This window comes from Canis lupus, chromosome 12 (assembly GCF_048164855.1).
Source record: "Canis lupus baileyi chromosome 12, mCanLup2.hap1, whole genome shotgun sequence".
In the NCBI taxonomy this organism is placed as follows: domain Eukaryota; kingdom Metazoa; phylum Chordata; class Mammalia; order Carnivora; family Canidae; genus Canis; species Canis lupus.
In genome coordinates this window covers 34,289,868-34,310,290 of record NC_132849.1, presented here as the reverse complement: position 1 = coordinate 34,310,290, position 20,423 = coordinate 34,289,868, and the positions used below count along the sequence as shown (strand labels likewise).

The 20,423-nt window shown below is 35.9% G+C and overlaps 1 protein-coding gene and 1 pseudogene across 3 annotated transcripts in view; one reads left to right on the top strand and one right to left on the bottom strand.

Annotated features, from left to right (window-relative positions):
- HNRNPLL (heterogeneous nuclear ribonucleoprotein L like) overlaps nucleotides 1-20,423 on the bottom strand; it is a 39,853-nt gene that overhangs the window by 13,307 nt on the left and 6,123 nt on the right. Inside the window, exons 1-7 of one of the 3 annotated variants that reach the window (XM_072770466.1) lie at nucleotides 18,714-19,761; nucleotides 15,243-15,361; nucleotides 9,873-10,110; nucleotides 8,132-8,217; nucleotides 6,129-6,225; nucleotides 5,970-6,042; nucleotides 1,463-1,534 (exon numbers count right to left, since the gene is read on the bottom strand). In XM_072770466.1, the coding sequence (XP_072626567.1) occupies nucleotides 1,463-1,534; nucleotides 5,970-6,042; nucleotides 6,129-6,225; nucleotides 8,132-8,217; nucleotides 9,873-10,110; nucleotides 15,243-15,361; nucleotides 18,714-18,767 (739 nt within the window). In that variant the 5' untranslated portion in view covers nucleotides 18,768-19,761. Of the gene's footprint in view, nucleotides 1-1,462; nucleotides 1,535-5,969; nucleotides 6,043-6,128; nucleotides 6,226-8,131; nucleotides 8,218-9,872; nucleotides 10,111-15,242; nucleotides 15,362-18,713; nucleotides 19,762-20,423 lie in introns of those variants that run through there. The other 2 variants (XM_072770464.1, XM_072770465.1) reach the window with 2 other exon arrangements.
- Nucleotides 6,899-7,356, top strand: LOC140601494 (mitochondrial fission 1 protein pseudogene; annotated as a pseudogene).

The following is a 20,423-nucleotide window of genomic DNA, read 5'->3' as shown; positions in this document are numbered from 1 at the left end:
AGTCTGTGTCAACACTACCACAGCAGGGTTCTTGGTCCTTCATTTATTTTTTTCACAGATTTTTCTAGATTCCTTTGGCAAAATATTTAAACTATTTTTAGCCCTTTCCTGACTGTCATAACACATATACTCCACAACTACACTACAAACTTATGATTAGGGAAGCCCTGGTGGTGCAGCGGTTTGGCGCCGCCTGCAGCCTGGGGTGTGATCCTGGAGACCCGGGATCAAGTCCCACGTCGGGCTCCCTGCGTGGAGCCTGGTTCTCCCTCTGCCTGTGTCTCTGCCTCTTTCTCTCTCTGAATAAATAAATAAAAATCTTAAAAAAAAAACTTATGATTAGAAATCTTTGTTACCCTCCATTATGGAAAGCGCAGTGGGCTCCTAATAAGGGCTCCTAATGACCAACTTAATATTTATGCTGTTAAAGAAACAGCTAAGAAAAATGATCAAGGAACGCACTAAAACAGCTGTAATAAGATTCTCTTTCCATATCACATTTACTGTTTTGACAACAAAGAGATTGTTTCAATCACTTCTGCCATATAGACTACCATATAACTGAACATACACACACACACACACACATAAGTTAATAAATTCCAGAGTTCAAAAAACGACACTAAGGAATGCAATTTGAAAACATTTCAGAGCCAACACTGGGTGCTTTTCGAAAATAAATCCCGAGAGTACAGTATAACAATTTCTATTTTCTATCACTTCTAAGAGCATTGTACTTCAGCTTTAAACCACAGAATAGGTGAGGTCAATAACTACTACTAAAAACTAAAAAACATTTAAAAAACACAAACCTTATAACCAGTTAAAACTCTTATCAATAACAATTCTCAACATCTACCCCTACAAGGATAATAGTCTGATACCTAACTTTTTCCTTGGGAAGACTATTATTTTAGGTTTCATGATCTCATCTTATCAACATAGCAAACATTAAAACTGAAGTTTTAAAAGAGGAATTAAATACAAACAAATTTAGCCAAAGCCAAAATACCAACTCCAGAACTAAAGAATTAGGCTCTAACCAGAAACATGTTTCTTTTTGACAAATGCCCCTCTTTCTGCCTTTATTACTCAAAGTTCCTCATTGTTCGTAATTGCTAGAATGGAAGAAAATATACTTACTAAGCAGTAGTATTTCTCTTTGGTCCTCTAACAGACCAGAGCCTATTACTAATCAAAACCAAACCAAACCAAACTAGTAATAAAGCTTTCAATCCCCAACCAACAGCTCTCATTCATCTCAAGGATTATATATCAATATCCTAAGAAAACAAAGGATTTTGGACAACTCCTTGGGAGTACATTATAAGGGACTGATCCCCTATAAACCAAGTCAGGTGAGCAGGAAAAATAGAGACAAGAAATGTGCCATTCTTCATCAGAAATGCAAAAATTCTAATAGTTCATCTATACTACCTTCCTTCTGCCTTGACAAACTTACCATAGCCATCATGTCTAAACGAAGAAGGGTGTTCTCCCAAAATGGCTTGTCTCTGGCGACCCTTTCCTCTATCTGACACAAAAGTAGAAACATGGTTTTAACAATTTTGACCCAAGTACTTAACAGAGTACTCACATGGGAAACACCCATTCAAAACATCCATTACAATTCATAAAAGAAATATGATTCCTGGTTAACTTTAAACATCCATTCATATCCAATTTAAATACAAACACCAAGAGTTTAAGGAAGTAACTCTATCTAACAAATTCCACTTAACTTGAAAATATCTTTTTGGCAAATGCCAAATACAATCACACTTTCAAATTTAAGGAAAGAATGGATACTTTTCAGAAAGTGAACATACACAATGCTAGAGTTTGACACTGTACAGAAGTTTTTACCAATACATGTCTTTAAAACAAGCTTTAAGTGCAGTACTTTTGAAAGACAGTACCTGAATCATACTATTAGCTTCAACAGCAACACATTTTCAAAGTGGGCTTCTTTCAAGAAGTTCAGCATAAGCCAACAACAACCTGTATTACATGGTTTCACAATCAGTAAACACAGAGTATTTTGTATGTATATACACATATTTACAAACACCTACTGACTTGAGAGCTGGAAATTTGCACATCACTGGCCCATATTATATCATGGATTGGTCATTGTGTATAGACCTTAACACCAGGCAGGACTATGAGCACTCCCCAAAGTTTAAATATGCCAAGATAAAGCTAACCAAGGGGGCTACATTATTGGATGAGAGTACTACAATACTCCTAAAAAACAATTTTAATTCTAGCTAAGTTTTTAGGAAAGGCATGCCAATTTTCCTAAATTTAATTTGAGACATCAAAAAAAAAATTACTTGTAAGTTTCTAAAACAACACTTCCTATGTTGGTTGGTAAATTTTAGAAATTATTGTACAATATTTTTAGAAAGTTTGCTGATCATATTATAGTACCAAATAAGAATTTTTTTAAATGTATCTTTGAGTCTGGTCATTCTAAATCTTTGAAAATTCATAAAGAGGCTTTCAATAAATCCTTAGTCACCTAAACAAATGAGGTTTATGGGAGATGAGAAATAATTTTCACTTCAGCCTAGAGAAGTTGTCATTTTAAGTACCTATTTCAAGTTATCATAGCATTAAAAGGGACCTAAGAGGTCATTTAATTCAACTTTTATTCAGTATATAAATTCTCTTTATACCATCCCTATCAATCAAAAAAACCATCTAGCCCTCTGCTTCCCCAAAACCCATAAAAAGGTACTCATTACTTTCCCTTAAATTTTCAGTTGGTCCAAAATTAGAAGATAATTAATTTTTATATTGTATAGAAATTGGTCCTCTACCCATATTCTATCCCACTTGGGGCCTCACAGACTTAGTCTTTCTCCAAAAACCCTTTCATATGCTCCAAGTTATTAAGATCCTCCCTCCATTTCCCCAAAGTCATTTCTTCTCCCGTCATTCATAGTTCCTTCTTTCCATTACATGGATTCCACCATCACCATGTAAGTCCCACTCCTCTTGAATTAACCCAGTCAGCTAATCCTTTCTGTTAGTATTCCTCTATTTAAGTATGCCACCAAACACTACATGAAATTCCTTATCTGATCTAAGGAATCTTAAACCAAAACCACTATAAGGTCTTCACGGCTCAGTTTTATTGAAACAAGTTAACAGTGTGCTATAAAGGAAAGAGCACTAGATTAGGAATCAGAAGATTCCAATTTAACCACTAATTCACTGTATAATCACAGAAACTCGGGACACCTTGGTAGCTCAGTGGTTTAGCGCCTGCTTTTGGCCCAGGGCATGATCCTGGAGTCCCGGGATTGAGTCCCACATTGGGCTTCCTGCATGGAACCTGCTTCTCCCTCTGCCTGTGTCTCTGCCTCTCTCTTCTCTGTGTCTCTCATGAATAAATAAATTAAATCTTAAAAAAAAAAATCACAGAAACTCACAATCTTCATTCATAAAATGAAGGAGTTAAGAGTAGATGGTCTCCCAAGGTATCTTTCAACCAAACATTCTCATTATTAATAATTCTCATTTGAAGTATTCGCTACCTAATATAAGGTCACATAAAACAGAAGTGTGCAGAAGAATCAAATACTGATTATATCAGTCTGTAAATAGTGGCTTGTAACTTTCCATGAATACATCTAAAATCTGATGGAAGCTATATTACCTTCTCCCCAAAAAAAGTGCACACATACACAAGTTTTGCTTAACATTTCTGGAACGATTTTCTGGAGTCCAGGCTAAGAACTTTTTGCACTAAAATGTAATTTGGGCTGAAAAGGACTTTTAAAAATGAGGTAATATTTATTACAGAGTTCTTTTTGGTAGAAAAAGTTACAATTCAGTTATCAACTTGATTGGATGATGAAATCACTACAAAAACAAGAATATAAACTGCTACAGTCTTGCCAGACAAGTATCTGTCAGGAATTACAAAGCAAGAATTCTTTTCCTTTGAAAACCAACTAAAATTCCACTTTACTTCTTTATATTTCACTCTTTAAATATCTACCTCACACATTTCTAACCTTTTCTGATTATAACTCTTATAGGAAAAACTAACCAAGGCTGGCTCTGCATAAACTTTAGACCTCCTAACAGAACAGATGTAAACACTAGTAAGTAAGAAGCATATCCACAAACGTTTTAAGAGACATTAAGAGAAATGTGACCAAAACTCACTCTCTCAAATGAGTTTTAAAAAAAAAAGTATTCAATAACAGACTGTAAATTGACAGAAGTGAGAGATTTCTCATCAACCACTTGTTCTGTTGTTTGAGTACTAAGGCTTTTTTTCCAATACTGTATTCAACTGTACCAAGCTTATGCCAAGCAGATTTGTGAGTAGGGAAAAATGTGGGGTCCGGCCAAAGCTGCATCACAATACAAACCTGTTTGCAACCCCGTGCATAAGGCAAGATGATTTCCTAACAATTGAGAATTAAAGAGGCCAATCATCCAAAGTTCTAAATATTGGAACATGCACAAGATCATTGCATTGTCTTTTATTTTTTCTTTTTGCAAGAGTACATGCACTATTGCGTCCCTATTGCCCAAGATATTTTGGATGCCACAAAAATTTTTCCTACTTTATGGACTTTTACAGATATGATCATATTGGTAAGTTTTTCCAACATGTGGTTCAAAAACTGATATTGTAGTTGAGGTGTAGCCAATACTGCAGCCCCCTTGTTTTTACAAGATCCACATTTTAATTTGTATATTCCAAAATTGCCACACAATTAGTTGAACAATTTTATCAGTCAAATCTATGCTCATGAAATCTAGCATTTATAAGTTATAGGTGAAAATGCATCTCAAATGAAATGCTTATTTTAAGATTTATCAGATTTAAATATAGTGTACCTTGAACAGACATGTTACTTTCACCTATATTTAAAATGTCAAAATTTCTAGTTACACAAGTTAACATGAGTGATAGATAACCTTAAATTGTTACAAAAAGTGACAACTTATAAACAGCCACTTTACAAAAAAAAAAAAAAAAATCAAACCACACAGAAACCATCTTTTACATATAATGCATCTTTTCATCATGTTAATCTGTTCGATGTCCACAATTAAGGTAAAAAAAAAAACCCAAAAGAGTAAACTTAAGTGCAGCAAGTGTGCACCTTTCTAATCCTTTTATCTTTAATATCTGTGTGGATTGGTTGAGCATTAGCAGTTCTCAAGACCTATAGATAAATTGGTCCTGGTTATTGCCAATTAACAATTTGAATCTAAGCTGCAAACAGTTACATTAATGGGCATTAAGATTTACAACATTGTAAATAAAGTCTAGTACTTCGTGAAAAGTCTTAAATTCTACAACTGAAGCCTTAAGGGAAATCAGACCAATATACATATACAACTTGAATAAATGGGCACAGTCTATCATGGTGTTCATCCCATGCAAGTCTGAAGTACTGTTAAGTGTCCTCCTTTAAAAACTTGGGGTGATGGTGCATGCAGTATGCAGTCAAGGTGAATTGCAAGTCTGAGTTTTTCAGAGGGCTTTTTGCTGATGCCGATGTTGTGCATGATGAAGTGTAGAGTCAGCCTGCTGGAGTCCTCTATCCTTCTTAATGCCTCGTCCAGCTTGGGGGAAAAGTCCTTTCCATAGAGAAGCAGTGTGCAAGTCTGCAGTTTGTAAGGAATATTCTGAATCAGTTTCCTCTCCTCCAAAGAGAGAGAGCTGCTTGGAGAAATGCAAGTCCTTGAACTGCGGGCGTGCCTGTATGTGTGGGCTCCTTGTTGAACTAAATATAAATAACTCAGTACATACCAGTAGGGGGCACTAATTTCAAGGTTATTTTCCAGTATTACAAGGCCTTTAGCAACACAAGCATTCACCAAACAAGGTTTTCATTTGAATGAACTAGCTCACCTCAGGAAAAAGGAAGCTAACTGCACGTAAAAAATTTGTCAGCAGATGTAAGACATTCTAAAATGCATAAAATACTTACCTCGTCTTCCCAAATATGGTTTAGTGTAGTCCCAACTGTCATTGTCATTCCTAATAACATTTAGACGAGTTGGCTGTTAAGATTAAAAAAAAAGTAAGCTCAAATTGTATATCCAAAGCATAAATACTTCTTTGGCAAAGTGTTGAAAAAAATATTTACCCTTGCATATTCAATTTTTAGTGTGCAACATCCAGCATATATATCTGCTCCATTGAGTGCTGCTTTAGCTTTCTGGGCACAAAGGACTGATTCAAACATAAGATCTATTAAGGAAATTTGGTTTAATTTAAATATTTAATCATTATTCACTGCCTAAAAAAAAGAACTGAAAATAATCAGACATAACTCTCGCTTCTAGAAATGCTTTACCAATAAAATTTCTAGATGAATTTTAGGAGAATTTCTTTTTAAGATCAAGGGTGCCAAAGAAAACATAATAAACCAAAAACTCGACATTAATCCTCCTATGCCATTAGAAGTACTTTATAAATTGAAAGGAAGAGGGGAAATGGAGCATGGTCCCATTCCCTGGCAAACGACAGTCTGCTCTCTTGAAACAGGAAATATTTTACTCTTAAAGGAGGAAAAACATTACAAAAAAAAAACTATATAAAACAAATAATTGATTTTATATATTTCTGAGAAGGCAGGGTTTTTTTTAAATTTTTTTTAGAAGGCAGGGTTTTATAATCACTTAACTACCTTCATTTTATTGGTTTTAAAAAATTATTTGGTCTATAGTTAAAAAAAAAAATCACCAAAGTGGTTTAAAAAAAAAAAAAAAAAAGAGCAAAACACCTTGCTGGAAGTCAGCACCATTAAAAGTTTGCTGTAGAAGAAAGAGGCTCTCCCTGCCAATAGACCATGGAGACTGGTGGCACAGTAGCAACCTAGGTGTGAGGAGTGTGAGGATTGCAGTGGCAGCGGCCATGCAGGCCATACTGAACAAGTTGGTGTCTGTGGATGACCTGCTGAAGTTTGTTAAAGAAATTTCAAATCTGGGAAGGTAGCAGGTTTCGTGTCCAAGAGCACACGGTTTGAGTATGGCTGGTGCCTGATGCAAAGCAAGTACAGCGATGACATCCGCAAAGGCATTGCACTGCTAGAGTAGCTGCTCCCCAAAGGGAGTAAAGAGCAGTGGGCTTATGTCTTCTACCTGGCTATGGGGAACTACTGGCTCAAAGAATATGAGAAGGCACTAAAGCATGTGCGGGGGCTGCTGCAGACAGAGCCTCAGAACAACCAGGCCCAGGAACTGGAATGGCTCATTGACAAGGCCAGGAAGAAAGATGGACTAGTGGACATGGCCATTGTTGGAGATGTGGCCCTAGGCGTAGTGGACCTGGCTGGACTCATCCGACTTGCTGTATCCAAGTCCAAATCCTGAGTGAGATCATACTTCCAACCTCTGCCCAGAGATACGTGGGAGTCTATGGGGGATACTTGAAGAGGGGGGACCCATCCAACTTTGTTGTACCTTTCCTCTATATCCCATCACTGCCTGCCAGCCTACAGCCTCCTTTCCCCAGAGACATGTCTAATAGCCCCAAACCATGTGCTCTAGAATGAGTGTTAATAAAACTGGGCCTTGGCTTAGGGGGAAAAAAAAAGTTTGCTGTAAAGCCCTCATGTTTTTCTATGCATACACATGTACACATAGGTGGGGGGGAGGGGTGGGTAGTTATTATTTTCTTTTTACATGGCATTATACAATACGTAGTATTTTGCAACTTGCACCTTTTACTCAACAATTAACAAATTTAACAATGAAAAATTCTTACATAAACTATGACCATTTAAAAAATTCAACAAAAAAAGGTAAGAAGAGTTTTATATTATCAACTCTATAAAGTTTTGGTACTTTCAAACTACTTATTTTAAGGAGAAGTTCACATTTTAGAAAGGTACAAATGTACATATTATCAAACATTTTTTCCCCATTAAAAAAAGACAAAGCACACTCTGGAGATGCAGCACTAGAATGTTTTTAGGTAGCAAGGTATTCTTATCTGTAAGTACTGCAGTTTCATTGTTTAAATCTAAAGTAGTTTGGGGGAGAGGAGTGGAGAATACCACTTGTCTAGAAATTATAAAGGGAAAACAAGAGCACATTACACAGCATTCCTATACATCAATAAAAAAAATTTATAAGTAAAGGATATTCAACCATTGCTTGTATCCCATTTCTCTTGAATATAACAATACGCTGTACTTTTCCAACAGGGTTGCATACAGTATATAAAACATCCTATGAAGGAAAGAAAACAAGATTTCTTCACATTTTATATTTGGAAAAACAAGAAAGTTATACTATACCTTTTTCAACTTAAAAAAAAAAACTTGTCAAGATGTCATTTCTATTCATTACTATTAAACTTTTAAAAACTGTTACACTTCTAAATTATTTCCTCACCCATACAGTATATCTAACATTAAAAAAATTACAATGAAACATTTCAAAAGGACTGTAACCTATTTTATCTCCTAAATAAATACTTGATTCCTATTTCACAGGTACCTAAAATAACGTCTGACAATACACAATAAAACCAACCTATAATCAATTAATATATGTTTCATTTTCCAAATGTGATTCTGAAATGTTTTATGATCCCTTAAATTATAGTAATAAATACTTATTAAGAAGTGTTACTACTTCTTAAAAAAAAAAAAAAAAGAAGTAGTAACAGATCAACTTGGTATTCATTTTTTAAGGGATGACTATACAGAGACAAGACTCTGGGAAGATCATTTATACAATGTTAGATATCAACAAACAAGATCCCTGAATTAAATAATAAAGAACTAAAATACCCACTTAACAACAACTCTTCAGCTGTCAAGAAATTTCTTGAGCATCTACAATTACATGGTGGCACCATTAGGTACTAGGAATACAACCATAAACCAATGAGAGTACCTGTACTAGATCAGATTTGTTCTTTTTCCTCAAACACAAAATACTAGAACTATATTGATACTGCTTATTAATAAGTCTAGAAGTATTACAGAGGTAAATAATATCTAGTAAAATTTAAATAGTATCTTATGCTTTATGTCCCAATATCACATACCCTTACTAGAAATCATACCAAGTGAAGCTTCCCTTACTGTGATACTCTATTCATCACAAAAATAAAGTTCCCTTGTCACTGATTTATTATGAAACAGCATGTGACTATGGAGTAAAAAACTTAACTGATTCAGGACATGAATCCTTTATATAAATTCTGCTAATATCACTTTTTTTAAAGGGTATGACAGAATTTTAAGTAAATCAGACAGGTTTTTTTTGTTGTTGTTGTTGTTTGTTGTTTTTTTTATTTATGATAGTCACACAGAGAGAGAGAGAGAGAGAGGCAGAGACACGGGCAGAGGGAGAAGCAGGCTCCATGCACTGGGAGCCCGACGTGGGACTGGATCCTGGGTCTCCAAGATCGCACCCTAGGCCAAAGGCAGGCGCTAAACCGCTGCGCCACCCAGGGATCCCTCAGACAGGTTTTTAATACATGATCTCAAACCACTTAAAATGATATATACATCTTCGGGCTTCTGTCCTTTCTTAGTAGTTGCCCTTAACAATTGTGCTTGCACATGAGTGAGAGAAGTTTCTTGGTCATTTCTAACAAGTCTAATTCCCTATCCAAAACAGAGTTAACACTGATGCTGAATGTACAAAATCTAAAATGTGCTTATTTAATTGTGACAACTGCATATCTGACCTTTTCAGCTTCAGTGCTCAAAATCTGTTTGTTACATGATAGTCAAAATTAAGATTCATCTTAATAATCCTTTTAAAAACACTATTTTTAAATATCTAGAAGGCAGTGAAGAAAACTAAGTCACTCCAGAAGCAATTTTCAAAATCATTTTTAATTTAGCTTATTATCCTAAAATACATACCACTGTAATTGGATAAAGAGGATTCTGAATTGATAGCAGAAGAACTTTGTTGCCTCCTGATGGATCATCAGTATTTCCTGGCCGAGTGATCCTCTTGCTTGTAGAATAGTTGAAAAAAGCCTGTTGACCAGCAATGTACACAGGTTCATCCGCAGCAAATGTCACACATTCTTTGGCACTATCTATGTTTTCAAACTCCACTAGAGCCTGCCGTTTAAATGGCATCATCATAACATAGCTGAAAAGCAGATTGGGAAAGAATATCCAAATATAATAAATTCAGTTACTGTTATTCTCAATCAAGAAAAAGTAGACTTTAATAAAAATGTGTGAAATAATACAGATTAGTATTCTTTACTATATATATCCAGTTTTCATCAATTATTAAATCATCCAAATAAATTGTGGTACACCAGGCAGATGATTCATATTTGAAAACTTATCCTATGACTGAAAGGTTGTCCATCTTTGGCCCTTCTCAAGCACAAGTCTGTTATCAGTCATTAATGACACCGCCCCATTTTATTCTTCAGGCTGCCAAAGCAGTATTAGAAAATAGAGAGATATAGAAACCAATAGGAATAAAACTGTAGAGTAGCAGATGGGACCCTTAACAACAGAAACTACCCCTATTGAATTTTCTAAATAAATAAGTGCTCACACTAATAATTAAGAAATGACTATATACTTTCATTTATCTTACTAAAAACAAGGGAACCAAAAGATACATGAAAGCAACTCCAAACCAACCAAATTTCATACAAATAAATGATCTCCAAAATATTTTTAAATATTAAAGAATCTAGGATGCCTGGGTGGCTCAGTGGTTGAGCATCTGCCTTAAGCTCAGGGAGCGATCCTGGAGTCCTGGGATTGAGTCCCACATCGGGCTCCCTGCATGGAGCCTGAGTCTCCCTCTGCCTGTATCTCTGCCTCTCTCTAATGAAATCTTTAAAAAAAAAAAAATTAATCCATGAAAAGATACTCACTAGATTATGGTAACTGCGGTTGCCTATGAGCAAGAAGGTGGTATTATTTACATTTCACTGTATACTCTTGGGAAGGAACATATTTTAGTACACCAAATGAAAAATAAAGCAATGAAGGGAAGAAGGGAACAAAGAAATCAAAGCACGTGGATTACACCAGGGGAAACAATATGCCCTCTATTCACAAGAACACCTTAAAAATATTTAAAATACAATTATGGTTTTATAATAACAGAAGGCTGCAGGAAAAAAAAAACCATCAGGTCAGGTACTCAGTGACAGCACTGCTTCTCAATCAAGCATCCAGACCTACTGCTATCCTTTAGAAACTGGCAAATGGTTTATTTTGTGGCCTGGCAAATTATGTAATTTTTTTTTTAAATTTTTTTTTTTTTTAATTTATGATAGTCAGAGAGAGAGAGAGAGGCAGAGATACAGGCAGAGGGAGAAGCAGGCTCCATGCACCGGGAGCCCGATGTGGGACTCGATCCCGGGTCTCCAGGATCGCGCCCTGGGCCAAAGGCAGGCGCCAAACCACTGCGCCACCCAGGGATCCCCAAATTATGTAATTTCTTATGATTTTCAGCTTCCTCATTTATAAAACTTGGAAGGATTGTTGTCAAGATTATGTTACTGCATACAAACTGCTTGCCTTGCTTCATTCATCTTCAAATCCTTGGGAATTTAGAAACAGAGCAGACACATTAACAGGCATTCAATCAATATTTGCTGGTCTATGAAGCTTGCTAGCTCTACCCACCCACACTGTTTCAAATTAAACAATACAGAAATAATAGACTTTTTTAAAGATTATTTATTTATTCATAGAGACACAGAGAGAGAGAGAGAGAGAGGCAGAGACACACGCAGAGGGAGAAGCAGGCTCCATGCAGAGAGCCTGACATGGGACTCGATCCAGGGTCTCCAGGATAACGCCCTAGGCTGCAGGCGGCGCTAAACCACTGCGCCACCGGGGCTGCCGGAAATTAAAGATTTACCAATCATGAATGCAAAATATAAATCCCAGGAGGGAAACATTCCTTTTAGAAACTTCTGGCTGAAGTTCTCAAGTCTTGCATACAAAAAATAGAAAACCCTGGAATCAGGACTACGCTAAAGAAATTAAAGAATAAACATTCTCCTCTCACAAAAAAAACAAAAAAAGTTGGTTGAATAAATGGTATTACCAAGTAAATATGTTAATAATGCCCTTTTATGGACGCCTGGGTGGCTCAGTAGTTGAGCGTCTGCCTTTGGCTCAGGTCATGATCCTGGGTTCCTGGGACTAAGTCCCATATTGAGCTCCCTGTGGAGAGCTTGCTTCTCCCTCTGCCTATGTCCTGATTCTCTCTCTGTGTCTCTCATGAATAAATAAAATCTTAAAAAATAATAATAATGCCTTTTTATTCTTTAGCACAGGAAATTATAAAAGTTCGAAAATAAATTCTTTATTGGCCTATTTTAGACATGGTCATAGTAAAACTGCCTTCTGTAACTAAACTAAGTGAGCTAGAGATTTAAAAGTTGAGAAGTGGCAGGATGCCTGGGTGGCTCAGTGGTTGAGCATCTGCCTTTGGCTCAGGGCCTGATCCCAGGATCCGGAATGAATCCTGAGTCCCAAGTCCCACCACTGGGCTATCTGCGGGGAGCCTACTTCTCCCTCTGCCTGTGTCTCTGCCTCTCTAGGTCTCTCATGAATAAATAAATCTTAAAAAAAAAAAAGTTAAGAAGTGGCATCATGTGGAGATAAAGAAGAAGAAATTAGAATATTGCAGATAGCAGATATTTTTAGAATGCACCTAAAGTATTGGGCATGTAATTTGTAAGAAACCTTTAAAAGCATTAATATGAGGAAAATTGGAAGAACAAAGAAAATAAAAAAGTAAAAGGCCTAAGGACATGGTAGGGTCAGTGCTTTCAACTTATAACTCAAAACACATTTACTAATTTTTAAATAAAAACAGAAGGAAGCAAAAGATTTATTATACAAATTAGGTCCCAAAAGTTTTGTTTTAAAATTTTAAACCAATGTAGCTAATTATACATAGCATCCTCTCCTTTAATGGAAGGGGGAAAGGGAGAAAGAGAGACTCAGTATAGATTTTTTTTTTTTAAGATTTTATTTATTTATCCATGAGAGACCCACAGAGAGAGAGGCAGAGACACAGGCAGAGAGAGAAGCAGGCTTCACACAGGGAGCCCGACGCGGGACTCGATCTTGGGTCTCCAGGATCACACCCCAGGCTGCAGGCGGTGCCAAACCACTGAGCCAGCCAGGCTGCCCCTCAGTATAGATTTTTAAATATTATTTTGATCCTAACACATGAATACACTAAAGAATAAAGACAAAAATAGAATTTTATTATACTGACACAACCATTCTCAATATCTTATACTTTCTCCTAAACTTCTTTCCTACACATCTAGTTTTTAGGCGTAAACTTACTATGTGTTGAACTTAGTGACACATCCTTTTAATATGTGCAGCTTCTATATAATCTTATAATCCTACACACACCACTAAAGAAATAAACAGAGAAAGATTCTATAAATGCAACATTTGAAGTAAAATACCTACTCCTCGCTGGAGGCTATTTCAAGGTTCTTTCAGCTTTAACAGCTGCCATCTTATTCAAGATCATTGCATATAAATAAAACTCCTATCACACATATTTATCCCAATTAAACTTTTAATTATACACTAATTTTTCCAATTATTTTGCAACTTTTTACCCACAAAACTACCAATCCTGAAGGCAGAATGCAAATTAACTGAATTACATTCACATATAAAACACTTTATCATGGACTAAGTATCAAAAAGTATACAGGCTAAAAATAGGCCACTCAAAAGGGATTCAAATAACTAACCAACTTCAACAAATAGTCTTATTTCTTTAAGGCCCAACATTCAGGTCATGGTCATAATTAACATCAAAATATCAATACAGTTATTATTTCTCTAAAGTTTCCACCAGTATTTGCTCACCAGCTTGTTTTCGGACATTGCTTCAGTATTTCTTCACTTTAAGGAAATAACTTTAAAAGCCCAATATAAAAGAATAGAAGAAAAAATAAGCCCAGAAATAACCATCTCTTTCTAACTCCATGGGATGATGCAATCCATAGGGTTAGTCTAGAGCAAACATGCAAGTCTAAGCAAGGTCTAAGAGGTTTGCTTCAATATATAAAGCTCCAGACAAACTTATTTCCAATATCCACTTAAAATGACACTTTAAGAAATGGGCTTTCTTCTGCCCTGTGGATTGCCAATTTGTACCTCCAAGAATAAACAATATATAACTGTAGTTTCTGAGGTACATAAGTTGAGGATAACAGGTTTGCCAAGTCATCCACCTCTTTATAACATGGTCATCAAAAAAATTAATAAAAAAGATGACAGAAGGTGTCACCTAACACTACTCCTACTCCTTTGAAGCAATGATTCCTTTCCGTTGGACATGTCTGATCAATCTCTCACCATTTATTTATACATCCATTCAATACTCAGAACTCCACATCACATTTTATAAGATGGAAGCAATCAAGCAACCGATTTATCTCTGTAAATATACTGAAACTTCTCTGCTGTTTCTGTATTTTGAGTTAGTCTGTGTTTCTAAGGCCTATAACCAAAACCCCAAACATATTCACCAAGGAAAAAATAATAAAATCAACTCTAGACTATCCATACTAAGAAGAGAACAACAGCCCGGCATACTCCAAAAATAATTTAGAAAGACTTTTTGAGTGTCTATTTTTGGCAACAGATTCACTTTTCTGATTATGTTTTCACTTAAGTCAATATTCTTAAGCACACACCAGCTGTGGGAAGAGAAAAGAGGACCCTGAGTGAATACAAAACACAAAAATAAAACAAACTAGGATAAAACACTGACAGCTCATGATCTGCTTAAGAACTCATAGCAACACACCTAAGCAAATAATGCCTACCCTTAATCTACCCACTTTTACTTGCCAATTAATTCTTAAAAATTCCAAAATAAATAACAACAAAAAATCAGTTTTTAAGTACCACTACTTAAAACTCTAAAGATGAAGAGTGTAATCAACTCGTTTAAACATTAAAGCAGTGTTTAACAAGGAATCATGGACTCATTTGAAAATCAGATGAAAGATGTCATAATCTATTTTACATACAACACCTGGCTGCGGAGTGAGAGGCAAGCATGGATCCACAAAAATACATCCATGCATCATCCCAGAAGGTTAAAAATAAGAAGCTCAAAGGGTTCTAAGGAAATACACTCACAGGCAAACTTAATATAAATTATGGTTAAACATCAAGGATTGTAGCAGGCAAGCAAGGCTTGTTTTACCATACTGTTTTCAATCTGCACAAAGTCCCTATGAGCCTTACCATATTGTCCCAAATTTCTCCAGAGCCTCCACAAGGTCTGCTTCCACCACAGATTCACAGAGTCCTCGAACATGGACAACAGGTGAAACAGAAACTTTATGATGACTTCCACCTGCCTCCTAGCAAGAGAAAATAATTTCTAGTTAAAAACTTCATTTTTAAAAGATCTTATTTATTTGAGAGAAAGAGAGCACTACACGCACGCACACAAGAGCAGGGGCCAAAGGAGAAGGAGTAGCAGGCTCCTTGTTGAGCAGGATCCCCCAGGATCCCCCAGGACCACCAGGAGCCAAAGGCAGGCGCTTAACCAACTGAGCCACCCATGCACACCTAGTTAAAAACTTTAAAAGTCTAAATTGCATTTTGGTAAATTCAATTCTGCATTAAAAAGCAAACATTAAAAAAAAAAATCCAAACCAAACTGCATTCACAAGTTAGCAAAAGGACCTAAGAATAAAATCATCAATTAAATGTTTGGCATGAAAATTTTGATTTCTTAAAAGGTAGGATTCTCTAATAAGTACAACATAATAACTTATTTCAACTTCAATCTCCAAAAAAATTTTAGCAGATACGAAGTATGCTATGACTGGAATTATATGTTATACTCATAATTTTATAGTTTCACGTCCATAAAATCAAAATCTCAAGTAGTCCAAATGAACAAAACATTTTAATTTTAAATGTTTCTTTAACATAAAGATTATAAACTTTATTTATATCCTCTTTTGTTCTTAATTGGTTACCTAGTCCCACTATAATTTGAAGTTACTTACTTAAGCAGTACAATCACATTTATACAAGGTACCTCTCTATTGACAAACAAGTATCACTCAAAAATGCAAGCCTCCCAGGGCTTCTAGAGTACTGTATGTCTTGGAGTACACCCAGCAGACAGTTTTAAATGTAAGTAAACGGACTATATTTAAGAATTACTTGGGCAGCCCTGGTGTCTCAGCAGTTTAGCGCTGCCTGCAGCCCAGGGTGTGATCCTGGAGACCCTGGATGAAGTCCCAGGTCAGGCTCCCTGCATGGAGCCTGCTTCTCCCTCTGCCTGTGTCTTTGCCTCTCTCTCTCTCCTCTCTGTGCATTCTCATGAATAAATAAATAAAATATTTTAAAAAATAATAATAATTACTTTGTAAATGAAAACAGCTTTCTCACCTGCTTAGTCAAGTTCTATTAAGACAAAAATCTGTATTAACAACTAGCCACTGGGCATCTCTCTTACATCACTTCAGAAATGACTTCCATATATGATCCATACACACAGAAAAAAAATCTATTAAATAAAAAGCTTTTTTCTCTTACAGACTAACCTAAAAGCACAAATGTTTTACCTTTAAAACTTAAGAATCATGTTAAGAAAACTAAATCTCTTTATGGCTAGTTTAAAATATTCACCAATTTCTCTTTACTATAAAGACTGTTAGAAAAATATAACAGTCTAGTGCCCTGCCAATAAAAAAGTTACATCATGGTTTAAAGAGCTGATTTAAATATATAAATTAACCATGGGACTACTCTCTTACACTATTTTTTTTTTATTTTTTTTTAAATTTATTTATGATAGTCACAGAGAGACACAGAGAGAGAGGCAGAGACATAGGCAGAGGGAGAAGCAGGCTCCATGCACCGGGAGCCCGATGTGGGATTCGATCCCGGGTCTCCAGGATCGTGCCCTGGGCCAAAGGCAGGCGCCAAACCGCTGCGCCACCCAGGGATCCCACTCTCTTACACTACTGTCAAATTCAACAAATAAATTCAGTCCTCTCCAAATACTAATAACTTGGAATTTCATTTGAATTGCTTATGCTGAGTCTTTTCTATGGTCAAGTAGATATTCATTATACACCACTAAGTTTGAAAGGAATAATTCTGATTGTATACTATGCAACCAAACACTCTATTAACAACCTTAAATGAACTCTGCCCAAGTAAAGTTCAATAACCAAATGTACCTTAACATCAATAAGCTACTAAATATAACTGGACAACAATTCAGAAAAAAAGCTCTAAACCATACATATATTTAAAGTTTAAGTTAACAAATTTTACTCTAAAAATAATGCAACAGTAAACTTCAAGAAATAAGACAGTCATCTCGGTCCTTAAAAATCAGTTGGCGGGGATCCCTGGGTGGCACAGTGGTTTGGCGCCTGCCTTTGGTCCAGGGCACGATCCTGGAGACTCAGGATCGAATCCCACGTCGGGCTCCCTGTGTGGAGCCTGCTTCTCCCTCTGCCTGTGTCTCTGCCTCTCTCTCCCTCTCTCTGTGTGACTATCATAAATAAATAAAAATTAAAAAAAAAAAAAATCAGTTGGCGAAGGTAAATGTGCAAAGGAAAACTACATTGGCCAAGGCTCTTCAAAAAGTTAGCATGAAAAAATAGTGGAAGATCTTAGATTAAGACTAAAGAGAGACAACAATCAAAGGTAATACCTTAGTCTTCATTTTATAACAGATAAAAACTGCTATGAAAGATATTTTAAGGACAATTGGAGAAATTTAAATACAGATAGGATATTATATTATGTAACAGAACTATTTATTGTCTTAGGTACCATTATGATAATGGTAATGTTGATGTGAAAAGAATATCCTTATTCTTAGGAAAGCTGGGATATATTTAGGGATGGATTGTCATGATGTGTGCAACTTACTTTCACAGTTTAGGGGGAAAAATGTATATGAGTATGGATATACATGTACAGAGATAAAATCTCAAATGGCAAAATGTTAAGAACTAGGTAAAGGGCATATGTAATTGGATTATTTCCCATAATAAAAAATTGGAAAATTATTTTATTATATAATATTTAAGGTCTACAATAAGGTATGAAGAACAATGTAGTCATTAATTCACCACCCGGTTTAACAAATAAAACACTACCAATCATCTGAATATGTCTCCTACCTCCCTTCCCATCATGGATAACCACTACCTTGAATATAATGGTAAAAAATATGACTATTTTCAAATTGATCTTCTCACAAAGAAGTGGATTATAGGACCAATTTTTTAAAATCCCTCAAAAATAACTGCTGTTAATATATTATTATTTAATTTGTTTTCTAAATGGAACAGTTCAAGACTTAAGTCATTCTTCTGAAGCTGGAAGCAATTAAATAGGGACGCCTGGGTGACTCACGGTTGAGCATCTACCTTCGGCCCAGGGTATGATCCTGGAGTCTCAAGATGGAGTCCCCCATCGGGCTGGGCTCCCTGCATGGCGCCTGCTTCTCTCTCTGCCTATGTCTCTGCCTCTCTCTCTCTCTGTCTCTCATGAATAAATAAAATCTTTAAAAAAAGATTTGGCAAAGGCTATTAAAATACTATTTTTTAATGCTATTAAACATACTTAGGGGGAAGATACAATTATCTCAACTTCAAGGCAGAAAATATATCATATCCCCCTTGCATTTCTCTTATCCCCACTAATGAATCTTCCATTCATGAGTTTATCTACCTTGATAGTTCTCCAATCTTTAGATCTCTTTTCTTGAACTTCACATTTTTTCATCCTTTGTTTAAATAAAAAAAAAGGAAAAAAAAACCCTGGGATTGTTTCCAAATATAAAACCAATCAATATATTAGTGACATCTTTTCAAACAATATTTTCACACGCCCCCCTTTTGTTTTTTTGTTTTTTGTTTTGGGTTTTTTTTAAAAAAAAGAGAGAGTGTGTGCGCACAGGTGTGTGAGCATATGTGCAGCAAGCAGGGGAAGAAGGGGCAAAATCTTAAGTAGGCTCCACACTCAGCACAGCAGAGCCGGATGTGGGACTCAATCTCACAACCCTGAGATCATGACCCAAGCCAAAATCAAGAGTCAGTTGCTTAACCTACTGAGCCCACCCTGGCGCCCCCTAAAACTTTTCTCAAATCAGTATTTTCTTATCTCTAGCTATGCTATACACTGGTGATAAGAAATCTGAAATCATCTGTACAACTTCTTTTACTTACCCTAAAATTACCTCTTTAAAGCATCATACTATGAATCTAATTTCTAAATTGGTAAATAAATATTATTTACCCTACCCATGTATTTACATTTTGATCATGTCTTCTCCAGTTCAGTTTTTTTTAAACCTTTCTCATACAGAAGTCCAGTCTTTCCATTTCAAATATTTAGTTATCTAGATTCCCTCCTGATCTATTTGTCGATTACTTATCAGACTAAAAACAGTAATTCAAGTAGCACTCAGCAAATGAAGCCATTGCTGCACTTTACATATACCTTTTTTTTTTATCACCCTATCCCTTCTTTAGCCAAACTTTGTCAACTATAACGGAGGCATTATTTTTTCCCTTTGCAGGCTACAGACCAGTCTAGTCATAACCATTCCAAACTCTCAGTCCCGTGAAGGCTATCTCAAGTACCAACTCTAATAATACCAACTTTAAGTGCTAATTTTGACTACTGCTGATTGAAGACCATGCTCTATTGAAGAGAAGGGAAGCTCAGGAGAGTATAGATGAAGCTTCTACCTGAGAGTCCTGAGAGGACTAGGAAGGGCCCATAACGTCTCTTCACATAGTAAAGCAACAATTATAAATTATAAACCAGTAAAGGCCAGGCACAACATCCTTATTAGGCTTTGTTTTCCCAACATCTTCATGCACAACACATGTTTAACAACACAAGAAATGCTAAACAGCAGCTGAACAACCCTCTTCTGCCCTCTTATATAGTTAGAGGATTAAAAAAAAGACCAACCTCAAATTCAATAATTCAGTCCCCAACACCAGACACAGAACAACTGCCAAGAGATTATCTAGCTTCTCCTTACACACCTCCAATGACAGGAAACATACTACTCATGAGACAATCCATTAAATCTTTAGAAAATTCTTCACAATATGCATCCAAATCTGTCTCTCCATAGTTTTGTATCCAAAATGACCTTTGAAGTCAGACCAGCGTCTGAATCTTTGGACATTCATTGGCTCAGTGATCTTAGACTAATTAACTTTTTGAGCTTCAGTTTCACTACTAAAAAAAAAAAAAACAACTCTGATCACATAAGATTACAATAAATGGGACAACAAATATAAAATGTCTAGCATAGTTGCAAGATATAGTTATTTAACAAGGGTTCAAGAAATATTAAATGGCACCCCCTACCCTGATATAGTTATTTAACAAGAGTTCAAGAAATATTAAATGGCACCCCCT